The sequence below is a fragment of the Osmerus mordax genome, chromosome 22, assembly GCF_038355195.1.
Source record: "Osmerus mordax isolate fOsmMor3 chromosome 22, fOsmMor3.pri, whole genome shotgun sequence".
Lineage (NCBI taxonomy): Eukaryota > Metazoa > Chordata > Actinopteri > Osmeriformes > Osmeridae > Osmerus > Osmerus mordax.
In genome coordinates, this window is record NC_090071.1 from 822,229 (window position 1) to 837,956 (window position 15,728).

General features: G+C 46.7%; 1 protein-coding gene across 1 annotated transcript; it reads right to left on the minus strand.

The window, feature by feature from the left end:
* Nucleotides 1-6: 6 nt before the first annotated feature.
* LOC136965756 (cardiac phospholamban-like) lies at nucleotides 7-2,904 on the minus strand. Its single transcript, XM_067259955.1, has 2 exons — nucleotides 2,761-2,904; nucleotides 7-962 (listed from the first exon to the last, which is right to left on the minus strand). The coding sequence occupies exon 2, from the start codon at nucleotides 885-887 to the stop codon at nucleotides 729-731; it is 159 nt and encodes a 52-aa protein (XP_067116056.1). The 5' UTR covers nucleotides 888-962; nucleotides 2,761-2,904; the 3' UTR covers nucleotides 7-728.
* Between the last annotated feature and the right edge of the window lie 12,824 nt (nucleotides 2,905-15,728).

A 15,728-nucleotide genomic window follows, 5' to 3' on the forward strand; every position in this document is an offset into this window, starting at 1 on the left:
AACAACTATTGTGACATTTGCTTTATTTAGTGATTTCACAATATCTGCTTTATTTGTGTGCATAATACAACAAAGAGAACGTACACTGCTGAACTGGTATCTGCCACCTTGAGATCGCGAGGACCATGGGTCCAGAGGGTTGTGTTTCCTCTAGAACGTTTAACAGAGGTGATAAGGACACACTTGGCTTTCACGGGACAGTTTACATTTAAACACTTTATTCATTTAGCAGACACGTCTGTCCAAAGCGACTGCCAGGTTGACCTTCACCTAATGGCAGTTGAACTAAAGGTATCTGACCCTTCTAACAGGCAGCTTTGTAGCCCTCCCTGCTCCTTCCAGGCTCATCCACTCCACATCTCCGTGTTTGCAGAACCTTTAGATAAGTCCACATCACCCAAGGTGCTAAAAACTACATTTAGAAAGCAGCTGTTTAACTAGATCTGAACACTGACAAACCCAAGCTTCAGTGACAGTGACAATGTGTCTACAATACATTTAGTGGAAAACCTGTTCATGCAATGTATGGGAGTTCACCTTCACTACAAATGGAACTCTCTACTGACACACCCTACAAGTGTGCTGTTGTGAGGGGAAGAACAATGATGTTAGAGGATGACCTGCTTCACCATCCCTCTTCCACTTCCTCCTTCACCCCATTCCCCCACCCCATTGGCTCCCGCACAGTTCATCTTCTTCCCGATTGGCTGCCGTCCGTCTGCGGTCTGTCACATAAGCAGGACGATGATGTAGATCAGAAGCAGGCAGATGAGGATGAGGGAGAAGTTGACAAAGAGCTCCTGGAGGTTCCTCTTGGTCTGGGGGTTCACCTCGATGTTGGACGCCCTCCGGATGGCTGTGCGGGTCATGTGCTGAACTCGCTCCATGGCTGGGCCGGGGTCAGGGGTCAGAACACGAGCACCTTGCTATTGAAGCTAAACTCCTGTGAGGGGAATTACAGTCTGTGGAAGAGCAAAGGAACATGGAGAAAGGAGGGTTATACTTGATGAATCACAAAAGGGAAGTGTATCTCTGCTGGTCCCCAAACAACCTCAGTCAGTGACTGGTCTCCTGACAGAGTCCCTCAGGGAGACTGAGGTGCCGATGCCCTTCCAGGGCCTGACTGTCCACACACCTCACAACAGGTGTTTGTGTCTTTAGTCCTCCAAACTTCTCACACTCCAGTTTTCCACATATTTCTTTACAAGTGGGTTTGGGGAGAGCAGCTGATATGCTTGTGTGTCTTTACTGACCCCATCTGTCAGATGCCTGAACTTTCCTGGCTTGTTATCTGTTCTCCTGCTGTATTCTCATGCATCTACAGCTATTCTGGGCAGGCTGGATGCCAGTGCTCTCTCCTGAGACTATTATTAGCCCTCTGTTTTGGGGGGGGTTTTCCAGTCCTTTATAGAGTAGGCTGTGTTTGTGTGTTGTTGACATTTATCGTGTTGTGATGGGACATAATATTTTAAATATATTTTTATTTAGCTACAGGAAAGGTAGTTGTTTTTCACAGCTGTTGTTGGACTCAGTCACGTGACGTTGACGAGTTGTTAAGAATGTATATTTCAGTTTTTATTTTTAGGATATTCCATGGAACTACTTGTTCTTGTGCTTCTGTTCAGTTCAAGCTTCCTTTTAAGCCCTTTAAAAAAATCTCCACTTAACTCCCAGGATGGCGAGCGAGTGGCACCATGGCGACTGCAGGCAGCTGCCATGCATCTCTCCCGGCAAGCTAGCGGGATGACAGACATGCCTTGGCCGCCATACCAGAACCGATGCTAAGCGCCTCCTGTCAACACTGAGATGTGACTTCAGCCACTTAATAAAAAGCCGCCCAGCAGAGTTCACTAGGGGCTGCATGTCCTCTCAGTGATTAAAATGTGCTGCCCTCTGAGTTTGACCAGATCGGACTAATCCTGTAGCGGGAGTCAACTGCCCTTGTTGTCGTTTCCCCTCAGCACTCGGTTGAGTCACCGTGTAAACACGTTCATTGAGAGTACAGTACAGACTTGTGAACTACATTAGGCTACAGTACATGACATAGCCTACAGTATCTTGTGACAATCAACCTGACAAGAAACGATGATCTTAGTATTATTTAACAGTAATGTTAGTATAGTATCTTTGTCTCCTAACTGGGACAAAGATAGTGCTATGTGACCAGTTAGGAGACAAATCTCAACACATTAATTATGGGGTTTATACAGACTAGATACAGGCTCTACTGCTTGACAGTCCATATATGAGAAAAATACTAAATTATTTGATCTCACTCAAGATTTTTTATAACTGTAAGTGTCCACTTATACAACTAGACCTACCAAAAATATACTAATGCCATATTTTATGGTTGGTTTCATGACAGTAGGTCATATTGCAAGGTCTCAGGGAATGAATCTTTACATTATCTGCCATGCAGTGCATGTGTTTGTTTTGGTATGGACTAGTTTAATATTAAATGTGTAGCCTTTATTTTTGTTTGATATGGGTCATCGCTGACAACAGATCTCATCTCCAGACTACAAACCAGTCATCGCATTGGTTTAAGACCTGCTCCACCTGCTTAGTTCTGGCTATAAAATAGAGAGTTCAGTCCAACCATTTCTGAGAATAAAAGGATAAACAGAAGCAACAGTAGAAACATCTGTTTACTTAACAAAAAGAAAGATGATCTCAAAAGTCAGAAGATTCGAGAGTCTTTAATTTTTGCAGCCTAAAGCTAACTCTAGAACAAAATCGTGGTCGAAGGTTTCCTACCTGACGCAGAAGGTGGGGCGTTGGAGGTCAGACTAAACTGGAGAGAGAGCAGCGCCCCAGCGCAGCGAGGAGGAGGTCAGACTAAACTGGAGAGAGCAGCGCCCCAGCGCAGCGAGGAGGAGGGCTGGGAAGACTGTCAGAACGCTCTCCAAAGTTTAGAGAAGCAAAGTGAGGGGGTGGAGGAACCGATGAAGTCAACAAGAGGAATATTAACATAGATGGAGTATGAGTGTGTGGGAGAGGGGAGGGAGAGAGAGAGAGAGAGACAGAGGGGGGAGGGAGGGAGAGAGAGAAAAAGAGAAAGAGAGAGAGAGAGAAGGTAGAGGAATGTGGATGGTGTCACCTGACAGAAGATGTAACATCAGCTCTCTTTAGGCCTTGTGTCTGTTGAATGTTTGTTGTGATGACAGTCCACTCATGCCGGCATTTAATGGAAGGAACTATCTAGGCACTTGCAGTAACTGACTGGACACACTAAGGGTACCACTGTGGGTAGTGTAGATAAAAACCGGGTGGTTAATCCTCCCTGGTTAAACCATAAACAGTAGGTGTCAGTAAACAGGCTTTTGGCATATTATCTGTGTGCAAATATTTATGGTTGATTGATTACTTCACAGGTCTGGCCTGTTTCTGGTTTATTCCAAAATAAAATGTATTTATTAGACACAATAGGCATTACAAGCTCAGGACGACCACAAACTTCTCAGATTTATAGGTCATGAGCATCTGGGATGGTTAATTATGCTGAGGGTCAGTTAGCTGGTTGTCGGTGGCTTTTTTTGACTCGATAGTCATGGGGGGATAGTTTTGCAGTTCAGCTCTGAGAAATGCACTGGAATTAGTCTTTTTCCCCTCCCTCTGGTTCTCTCTTTCCCTCTCTCTGTCCCTCCCTCCCTCACTCACTCTCTGTCTCTCTCTCTATCTCTGTCTCTCTCTCTCCCCCTCCCCCCCCCTCTCTCTCTCTCTCTCTCTCTGTCTCTCTCTCTCTCCCCCTCCCTCACTCTATCTGTCTCCCTCCCTCTCTGTCCCTCCCTCCCTCCCTCACTCTCTGTCTCTCTCTCTATCTCTGTCTGTCTCTCTCTCTGTCTCCCCCCTCTCTCTCTGTGGCCCAAAAACCACTTCTGCCTTACATGGAGCTCCAGGATTTTCTCTGACCTAAAACGAGGTGTGTGGAGCCCTTGTTCAAATCCCCTGTTCAGATCCCCTGTTCAGATCCCCTGTTCAGAGCCCCTGTTCAGATCCCCTGTTCAGATCCCCTGTTCAAATCCCCTGTTCAGATCCCCTGTTCAGATCCCCTGTTCAGAGCCCCTGTTCAGATCCCCTGGTCAGATCCCCTGTTCAGATTCCCTGTTCAGAGCGGAGCAGCAGAGAGTTAGTTAGTTATCGGTGTTTGCTCTGGATGGAGCCTTGCTACTGTAGCGCCCCGTCACATCACCCCCCTCCCTGTCACATCACCCCGCCTCAACCACCCCAAGCCATTAGCCCCCCCCCCCCACAGCCCCCTCTCTCATCATATCCACCAGCCTCCTGCCCCCCCCAGCTCCCGCCCCCCCCAGCTCCCGCCCCCCCATATCCCACCCCCCCAGCTATGCAGGGCCAGAAAGCCAGCATTCCTGCCCTGAGGCCGGCAGCATGCTGGCAGCAGTGTAATGAATGAGATGCTGCCAGTCAGCACCCACACCTAGACGCCCAGCCTGGAGGTGAGGGTCCTGGGACGCCCAGCCTGGAGGTGTGGGTCCTGGGACGCCCAGCCTGGAGGTGAGGGTCCTGGGACGCCCAGCCTGGAGGTGTGGGTCCTGGGACGCCCAGCCTGGAGGTGTGGGTCCTGGGACGCCCAGCCTGCAGGTGAGGGTCCTGGGACGCCCAGCCTGGAGGTGAGGGTCCTGGGACGCCCAGCCTGGAGGTGTGGGTCCTGGGACGCCCAGCCTGCAGGTGTGGGTCCTGGGACGCCCAGTCTGGAGGTGAGGGTCCTGGGACACCCAGCCTGCAGGTGTGGGTCCTGGGACGCCCAGCCTGCAGGTGTGGGTCCTGGGTTTCTCTATGCCTGTATCTCTCCATGTCTCTATCTCCATCTCTCTATCTCTCTCTGTCTCTCTCTCTCTGTCTCTCTCTGTCTCTCTCTGTCTCTCTCTGTCTCTCTCTCTCGTTCTCTCACCGTTCTCTGTCACTTACATGAGGTCACCAGAACACATTCAGTAATTCTGTGCTTGACAACAACAGTTCTCAAACGGTAGTTTGATATAATATAGACTTCAGTGGCTTTGTGTCTCCTGTCCAAATACCAGAGAGCTGACAGTGAGCCGGGGGGGGGGGGGGGGGGGCACAGAGCCAGGCGTGGGGGGGGGGGGGGGGGGGGGCACAGAGCCAGGGGGGGGGGGGGGGGGGGGCACAGAGCCAGGCGGGGGGGACAGAGGTGTTGTCCAACAATAGGCTGACACCAACAGACTTCTGGTTAGAGGAGTCTGTGAGAGGAGAGCTTCACTGAGCTGGTTAGATCTGAAGCGTCCATTTTAAAAACCAGCCCTGTCCGCTCGTTCAGTGAGTGGTGGTGTTCTCAGTTGAAGTGATCAATGATCTGTTCACTCAAAAAATGTTTACTTGTTTCACGACCACCCAAAACTATTTTATTAACCCTTGTGTTATCTTCGGGTCATTCTGACCCATCAGTCATTGTGACCCACCATCGTATTGCGACAAATATACCGCATACAAAAACAAAGTGAAGCATTTTCTTTTAACCGTTGGGCTTTCTCAGACCCCCCACATTGCAAAGGTTAAAATAAAATTATTTTTATTTGTTTTGTATTGGGTAAAATTGGGTAAACACAACGATGGTTTGTTATGAACCTTTGGGTCATGTGACCCGAAGGCAGCACAAGGGTTAAATTAAAAATCAAAGAACTGATAAACACATGATCAAATCTCTTTTAACCCCATCCCAATTTTACGATACATGACATGAGCATTTGCATGTGGACAGATTCCATAAGAGTCTAGTGGCACATGCTCTTCACAGAAGAGCATGTGACGTCAACAGACCCATAAACGCCACTTTTGTCTGAACCCAGGAGATTAGAGGAGGTGTCAACCCCTCACAGGTGTCAACCCCTCACAGGTGACCGTGTGACTCATCCAGCCTCCGCAAATCAGAGGCCACTTCCTGGGAACGCTGCTGACCCACTTCCTCCGTCCTGTGCTGTGCTGTGGTGGGCCATGCTGGTTGTGCACGTACTTCATGTGATAGAATCAGCTTCTGCCACGATTTGTTTTCAACATCTCCTTATTTGGTAAAGATTTGATCTTTTGATAACTTCTAGAACTTTCGATTTCTTATGAGTTCCTGTGGGTCTGTATGGAGATGGGATGAGAGTAGTTGTATGGAGAAGTTCACTTCTAGAAAGGAGAGTGCGTGTAGACGGTCTGGATGAGCAGCTGGTAGACTTGACCACCGGGGTCAGGAGCTTCAGTCCACATTCTCTTCTCCTGCTCGCTCTCTTCTCCTGCTAGCTCTCTTCTCCTGCTCGCTCTCGCGGATGACCTCACGCTTCTCTTATTTCCCAAAATAGTTCATCAAATCCTCCTCCACTTGAAGTAAAAGTTCTCTGGAGGGTTCGCCTCTCTGTGGCAGACTGATTCTTGATCCTCACTCTTTTTATTTGAAAATAATAATACATTTAAATTATTTATATCCGGGCATAGCTTTGCCAAGTAGCTCTTGATCCCTTTGGAAGCTCTCAGGCAGGCAGGGGCAGAGCAGGTGTTTGTTCATCTGACCGTAATCCCAACCTACTGTTCCAGGGTTGCTTTTAGATGCGTGCACTATGACAGTAATGAACCAGGGTAAACTTGTAGCCTTGTGTCGGGTTATCTATTCACTTACATTCAGCTTGTAGCAATTTGCTCTTTGCCTCAGTGAGGATATTCTCAATACATACCGTTTGTATGTTAGGATAAAAGAGTATGTTAAATGAGTCAAATGTAAACAAAGGACCAAAGCAGGGGCTGTTGAACACAGGGTGCGGTGAGAAGGGTTTGTTTGAAATGTTTATGAAAGGCAGTAATAAAATTGAAAAAGAGGGATGGAGTAATAGGTCCAGTGCTGCCATAGTACAATATGACATCACAGGGCCCTTAGTGTTCATGGGTGTGTGTGTGTATTTGGGTGTGGGTGTGTTTTTGTAGGTGTGTCTTTGTTTGTGTGTGTGTGTAGCCACGAGGAATGGCAGTTATGTCACAAACGGCTCCCCTGGAGGTCTGGAATAAATCTACCCGTGCCCCCCCCCCCCCCCCAGACTGCATGGCGCTACAGACTGTAGGACAGGGATGGGAAGTGTGTGTGTGTGTGTGAGAGTGTGTGTGTGTGTGGGGGGGGGGGGAGGAATGGGGAGGGCTTCTATGTATGTGTGTGTGTGTTTATTAAACAAAACAATCTTAATTCTTCGGAGGGATGGAAGGAGACCTTGATAATAAGACAACATCATCATGCAGAGTGAAGTGTTTCCTGGTATCTACCCTATCTCCTCCGCTGGCTCCTGTTCCAATAGTAGGCTATGCAGTCGCAAGAATTACAGATCGCTTCACCACCTTTCAAACTAAATGGATGAGCTTTGCTACTAGGGAGAAGAGAAAATGCTACTGAAACTTGTGAATTGGATGCTGGGTAAATGTCTCACAATATCCATGGCCGCTGCAGCATGTCGATTTATTCTCCATCTCCAAATTTGCCTTTGAATCCTCTCTGTTGTTGGCCGGGAAGACGCACCTGTTCGCATCTGATAGGGGGAAATGATTGAACCTGTGGTAAGCTAATTTCAGCCTGGCGGTGAGACAACTTGGACATAGTCAGTGGAAAAATATTTAAGCTATTTATACGCTGGGGTCCAATAAAACAAGGCTATTCACAACCGATAGAAACATCAACAAATACATGAAGTTCATCGTCATGAAGTTCTCCGTGCATTTAAGTAAAATGCAATTGGCCTCTCGGGTCTATTTAAAAATGTGTTAAATTAATGTTTGCGGCTGGTTTAACTGTAAGAAATGTTTTAAGTGGTACTCAATGCAAGCCTATTTTTTGAAAGAGGAAGGAGTTTTCATATGGGAGGCGTGAATGTGGCCCTTTCCACTGGCCCTTCATCAATGCATTGTTTGTGGTCGGATAAATTAACACCGCCTACAGTTGTCTGACAAGTGAGAATATTTTAGGAACGACTTCAAAATTTTGTCCGACTTTGCCATCTAGTGGCTAAATACGATGTTGTATCACCCAATGCATGACTCTGGATTTGCACCCCCTCGCGGGAGCGCGCGCGAGTCAAAGAGTGAAGGATTTCGTCTTGATATCGCAACCAAACGAAGGGGAGACAGAAGTCTCACATTATACTTTCTTTGTTATAGAATTTTAGAGAAGAGTGTCGGTTATCTGTGTAAATATCAGATGATATTTTCAACACAAAATCCTTAAAATTAGTTATTCAAACCGTATAGTAACGAACGCGAACCAACATTCTTGCTCCACGACATCGCATTCTGAGGAAATATACCCCAGTATGATTACCAAAGGAAATGTATTTTGTGTAGCAGGTTCAAAGTATTTCACATGGCTCTTCATACTAATGTATAGGTTCAAAGGCATGCGATTTTAATGCAGTACAAAAGACAAGACTTGTTTTCCATTTGATGTAAGTGCAATGCACTCCCTGCTAAGACTGACTAGGAAAGTGTTACATGCCTGAAACTTGCTGTGGTTACACGTACTAGCCCCATCTTGTGAAATGCACACACTCACCAAACTCACTCATGTAGGTAATCCCCAAGGTAGCATGATCTCTCTCCTCACCTCTCCTTTCACTGTGTGCGAAAAAACCTGCATGATTTTTTCCCCAAATATTTCCAATAAAGTTATGGAAAAAAAGTTTGGAAATATTGACAAAAATAGCTTAAAAAAAAAAAAAAAAAAAGTTCTGGGGAAAAAAGCGAAATAAGTATCCGTCAGAGCCCACACTTTTTACTTTAACTTGAGTGAAAAAGTGTAATCAGTACTTCAACTTTCACCAGAGTCTTTTTAAACACAGTATCTGTACTTCTGCTTGAGTGCAGGATGTGTGTACTTTTTCCATCTCGGATGTTACGACCATTAATAATGTATCATATTACTGTCCCACTATGTGGAAACGTCAATGCTTACAAGTGTTTGGATTTGACAAATACATCTGTGATGAACCTGGGCTATCAATCACATTGTGTGTTGGGTTGGAACCCATGTCCATGTGGCTTCTTACAATTGTCATCATCGATCAGTCTTCTTCTCTTACCACTTCCTCTCCCACCTCCATGCATGCACGCACACACACATACACATACACACACGCACACACACAAACTCTCCCTATGTCACTGATGGTGTGAATGTTACGATAGCAACTTCCTGAATGTTTGAGAGTCCAGAGTCCAGCCTTCTGTTGAGTCTTTGGTATGAGCTACCTTTGACAAGGCAGGCCAGCCCTTGGGTTAGGGTTAGGGTGGGTATAGCCCTGGGTGGGTGTGTTTACACTCGTTTAGAGAGACTGATTACAGAGGGGATAGCAGTCATAAGGAAACAGACTGAGATGAAAGTTCTCATTGTACTGTAGTTAGTCAGTAGTAGTTAACAGCCTGTTTTAATATTATCGACTTGACACAAGATTTTATCATTAACTCTAAGACTAAGACTAGACACACATGTATGTAATATAATGTGTTGATGAAATGGACGTCAAACGGATGAAGGGTCTTTTGTCACGGACGACAAGAGATTTGATCAGTGTATTAGTGTTTGTCTGTATGTGTGTGAACGCAGTCATCCAGAAACCATCTCAGCACTTTCAGACGGTGAGTTATTCATCCTTGGTTGTTTGACAGTAATTTTGAGATCTTGTAGTCCACGTATCCTGTAGTGCACTGGGAAGCCTGTTGTGTAGATTTCTTTAAAAAAATCTAAATTAAACTAAATTATTGATTCAAATGTTCTTTATTTTCTACCTGGTGTTTGTAGAGTGTGCATGGCACAGGGGTGCAGACAAACATTCACAGACAGAACAACTCTGGTGAGTCAAAGCATCCAATAATATCCTGTCTGGCTCTGAAGACGTCAGCTATTTCATAACATTTCTTTTTACCTGTGGTGGCTGTGTCAGTGTTGTCATGCTTTACCATTCTACGACAATCTACGGTATATCAGAGCATATTGACTGTTGTTCTGATATTGCATAGGAACTAGTGTATGAAAACCTCCCATTCAACACTGTGGTGTTATTCAAATTGATAAAGAATGCTTTTAGCAGATGCTTTTACCCCAAGAGCAATATTGCAGGGAGTGGGATTTGAACCTGCATCCTGTGAAATGCTTAGACCGTTGATCTGAATTAGGACCCGTCTCCTGTGTTCCAGTACCCTCTGTGCCTCTTAGCCTCGTGGTGGAGAGTTTGTCAGGCGAGAGTATCGAGGTCACCTGGTCACCCCCTGAAGAACCAGCGGGGATCATCATTGGCTACAACCTCAACCTCACAGACCAATCGCGTACCATCAGCTCCACAGTCGGAGCCGATGAATTCAGTGCTTCCTTCTTCCCAACTATAGCTAACACGACATACAGGTAGGTCATGTGATGTAAAACGTTGCTGTCTGGTTGGAATCCAGGAAGTCCCACTTGACCACAAACCTCTAAACCCCTGGTTGAAGGGTGAATGCATCTTTGTTGCTGTGGTTTGGAAAGCTGATGCGTGACACTTCCTTCAGGATCGCCGTGGCAGCAGTGAACAGGAAGGGCCAGGGGCCGGCGGCGACAGGCAACTTCACCACACCTCCCAGAGAAGGTCAGTATCTGGCTGTAAATATCTCCATGTGTGTTTCTCCTTCAATAAACTTGAAGCTTGGTTTGTCTGAGCGTAGAGCTCTAGAGCAGGTCCCTGTGGTGAACTGGTCCTCGTGTTTCAGAGCCGAGCGGAGGGTGTTGGGTGTTCCTGTCCAGGATGAGGTCGCTCAGGAGGAAGGAAATCTCTGCTGGGATCCTAGAAGAGGCCCTCTGCCTCCCTGAAGATCTGATCCAGGACAACATCACTGGTGAGTCCACAATTATCTCTGTCTCTCTTGCTCTCATTTTCTCGCCCTCTCCCTGCCTCCACCTCTCTCTCTCTCACCCGCTGTCTCGCTTTCCGTCTCCTTCTAGCCTTCTCTCTCTCTCTTTCTCTCTCTGTCTCTCTCTCTCTCTTAATTGATAATTTCAAGGATTTCTTTGTTTTATCTTCTTGTGCAGGGGTGTCGGTACATCCCAGCGCCAGCCAGGTGTACTTCTCAGCAGGGCTGCACATTTGGGTCAAAGGAGATAAGAATCTAATGGACCCCTCTGATCTGGTGCTGTTCCACTCCGCTCCTCTAGGGGTCACTGCTCTGTCTGTGGACTGGCTCTACAGACGGCTCTTCTTCATCTCTGATGGAAAGGTGAGACAACCACTTTACATTCCCATTTCACACTGTATTTATTTAGCAGACGCTTTGATCCAAAGCAACGTGGAAACAGTGCTGGTGGAACAGGAGATCATAAGTGTGTTGTGTTTCGGGACACAGTCCCAGTGTTTTACTTAAGGATACATGTTACTGTCTCAGTGTTCAGGCAGCCTCCCTTCTCCATTGCAGGTGTTTCAGTGTGGTCTGGAGAACTGCTCCGACCCCCAGGAGGTTCCCCTGCCTCTCCCCGACCCTCCCTATAGGATCGTTGCAGATCCGTACAATGGGTGAGCCTAACAACCTTCCTGTCAGTACCGACTGTGTGGAGTTAGAACCGCAGACCGCATCGCCAGAACCACCTCCCAAACTGTCCCATCCTCTAGGTACCTGTTCCTCCTGCTGCCTGATGGGATACATCGTTCCATCCTCCCGGACCCCTCGCAGGGTCAGACCCTCGTCTTGACCCCAGTAGTGTCCCGCCGCGCCCTGCTCGACCTGGCGGTCAGCTTTGCGAACAAGAGGGTTGTGTTCTTTGACCAGGTCAGCCGGACCATCTCCGCCACCTTCCTGGATGGATCGGATCACGTGACCCTCCGTCCGGATGTAGGCTCCTTGCGCTCCGTCCAGAGCCTGGCCTATGAGAAGGATCTCTTTGTGCTGACCAATGGGAGGGCGGTGTACCAGGAAGTGAAACAGGGGAATGTCTTTAATGAGTTCCTGGTGGACTGTGACATCTGGGAGCCCAGTCAGTTGGGGTTTGATAACGTCCGAGTGTCCAGCTCCTCCTCCCAGCCACACCCCGTCCCCCGGAGACCCCGGGCTCTGGAGGTGGTGTTTGGAGCTGACATGGCCTCCGTGAGATGGGAAATACCTGCACTGAGGATGGGAGCCAGTAAGGACATACACTGTCAGATGTTCAGTCTTCTAAATTAAATGTCTTCGTAGATCCTGACTGGAGTTTCAAGTTTGTTGTTTGTACAGGCACAGTGCAACCTTCTCTTCTCAGCAGTCTACCATAGATTCTTTATCTGAACAGTCTAACTTAGATCCTTTATCTCGGCAGTCTAACCTAGATCCTTTACATGGTTTCAAGTCGTCTGCAGTTGAAATGTTGTGTTTTTGTTTAACTGTCAGGTCCATCGTCTTGGCAGAAGTGGATGTACTCGGTGAGGATCTCTTGTCTCAACAAGTCTGAGGCACAGACCCAGTACAACCTGACCAACACTCATCACACATTTTACGGGCTGCGGGGTAACCATGGATACGTGGTGACGGTGTGGGCGGAGTCTCCAGGTGGAAGCTCCGCCTCTGTGCGGTCCGAGGGATCCACGCTCACGCTTGGTTAGAACGCTCTCATTTCCAGTCCGTCCAATCAGAGGCCGCGGTTATTAGGATTTCCTTTCTTTTGAGTCTCTTTGAAGATCTTGTTTTTATGATACAAGCCTTTGTTACCTTTGTTCATAGAATACGTCAGATCATATCATGGTGTAAAATACTACTGTATTACATTTCATTTCATTGTATTATAGTATTATAGTAAAATATTACAATATAATAATTATATTATATTTTGTTTAACAGAGGACCACATATACAGTCCCTTGGTCATTGGTGTGAGTACAGTGATGGGTATAATCTTCATTGCTATGATTGTTGCTGTAGTTGGTGAGTCTTAAACACCATCACCTGTCCTTTATCACTCACACATTCTCTTTCATGACTTCATGACGTTATCTTAATCCTGTAAATGTGATGTTCCTCTCTGTAGTTTGGTGTCGGCGGCCGAGGCAGAGGGTTCTGGAGGGAATCACGGTGGTGCTTCCCCCTGACAAGGAGCTGGAGGTCATCAGAGGATTGGTGGGACTCGCCAACGCCTGCTACGCTGTCAGGTACTTCCAGACACACACGGGGGTCAGATGGCTGAGCGGTTAGGGACTCGGGCTATTAATTAAAAGGTTGTTGGTTCGATTCCCCAGCTGTGCCAAACAACGTTGTGTCCTTGGGCAAGGCACTTCACCCTACTTGCCTCAGGGGAATGTCCCTGCACTAACTGTAAGTCGCTCTGGATAAGAGCGTCTGCTAAATGACTAAATGTAAATGTAACACTGGACTGAGACATTTCTAGACTGACTAATTCTATGTCCCTTTTAGAAGTGTCCGCTAAATTACTACAATATACAGCAAAACACTGTGTGTTTCCTACCGTACTCAGAGATGGGAAGTAACGAAGTACTAATACTGTACTTCTAATATTTACTTTTAAATAAGTTTGTATCATTGATGAGTACTTGATGAGGACTCAACTATACTCTACCATACTCTATTGTACTCTGCTCTGCTTTACTCTGTTTTAGGGTTCTCTGTTCTCCTCTCCCCTCCTTTCTCCTTCCTCTCTTTTCACTGTGGAAAAAGTTTCGTAAAAAAGATAACTTTTGAAAAATAATTTTAGAAAGGTTGAAAAAGAATGATGTGAGGTCCTCCAACAGGTATTAGTAATGGCTACTTTTTAGTTAGGTATATGTCAAAGCTCATACTTCTTTACTTTAACTTGAGTGAAAAAGCACTCAAGCTTTTACCAGTCTTTTTAAACATGAGCATCTGTACTTCTACTTAAGTGAAGGATGTGTGTACTTTTGCCATCTCTGACTGCACTTCATAGATTATGTTTTTATGAGTTAGTCATACGATCCTCAAAGTGGTCTCTATGAGTCACAGTATGTATTTTTACAGTTGTAGACGTGTAAACGTATTACAGTTATAAGATGTGTATTTTGCTTATCACAGTTTTTAACCCGTATATTCCTGTCTGTTAGCCCCCTACCTATGCACAGCTACACATCCACCTTACCTCTGTTCCCCCGCGAGAGCCTAAAGCTGCAAAGGCTTCTGGGTAGCGGGGCCTTTGGGGAGGTGTATGAAGGCATGATTGTAGGTCAGCCCATCCAGGAAGTCATACCCCAAAATAGAGTAGCTGTGAAGGTAAATGTTTCCATAAAGTTCCTCATTTCAAAATCTGTCAGGATTTATTAGTATTTATTAAACCAGCAAGGGCTCTTTGAGATTATATATTTTTTCCTAGAATTGGTTGGAAGATTATACAGATGTTTTACAGATTTTCTAATGGATTTTTTTGTGTAGACTCTGAGAAAAGAAGCGACAGAGAGTGAAAAAGCTGAATTTCTGAAAGAAGCTCACATAATGAGGTACACTGAATCTCCTCTGGAGGGCGCTGTATGTTTGAGCCTCTGTGATTCTTGTGTGTTTGCATCTTAATGTGCATGTCTATGTATGAAGTTTTCGATCCTCCTATATCTTTAGCAACCAGTTCCAACACCCCAACTTCCTGCCCACCGGTGTGTGTGTGTGTGCGTGTGCTTGTGTGTGTGTGTTTCTCGTCATACAGCCAGTTCCAGCACCCCAACATTGTGCGTCTGCTGGGGGTGTGTGTCCAGAACGAACCCCAGTTCCTGATTCTGGAGCTAATGCCAGGAGGAGACCTACGATCCTACCTCATGAAGGCTCGTCCGTCCGCGGTCCGTATAGACAGGACACCCTCTCCTCCCCTTTCCTCCCCTCTCCTCTCCTCTCCTTTCCTCTCCTCCCCTTTCCTCCCCTCCCCTCCCCTCCCCTCCCCTCCCCTCCCCTCCCCTCTCCTGCTGTGATGAGCACAATGTAAGTGTGTGTTTGTCTGCTGATGTTTAGAGTCGCGGCTCGTTGCTCAGTGCAGACCAGCGGCTGGACATCTGCTGGGACACCTGTCAAGGCTGTGCCTACCTGGAGAAGATGCACTTTGTCCACAGGTTTGACATTTGTTCATTGTAGACAGGGGGTTTACTGGTACTGTACATAAATTACTGAATATAAGTTACTGTGTAAATACAGTGGGATCGGTATAGATCAATGGTAGAGCATTTTTTGCAGATTCGGAGTTTGAAAGTTAAAATCCTTCCAAAGGATTACATTGTATAGACTATTTCTGTCATAGCCTGTAGTTAGTGCTGTAATGGGATAAACGATGTCGTCCATGCAGAGATATAGCAGCCAGGAACTGCCTGGTGTCTGTGCGTGGCTACAACGACTCTGAAAGGATGGTAAAGATTGGAGACTTCGGATTGGCTCGGGATGTATACAAAAATGACTACTACAGGAAGAGGGGCGAGGGCCTACTTCCTGTACGCTGGATGTCTCCTGAAAGTCTGTCGGACGGAGTCTTCAACAAACACACAGACGTCTGGTAGTGGTCAGCTTCACACACACACACGCACACGCTCTCTGGGGTTCTGTGCTGTTGTGATGCGTTGTAGTGGATACGGAGAGAGAAACACAAGCCTGTCTTTACGTTGGTGTGTTTGTGTTAACGCGTCCAGGTCGTTCGGGGTGCTCCTCTGGGAGATAACAACCCTGGGACAGCAACCCTATCCCGCCCTGTCTAACCTGGAGGTCATGCACCACATCAACTCTGGAAAGAGACTGTCCAAGCCTGC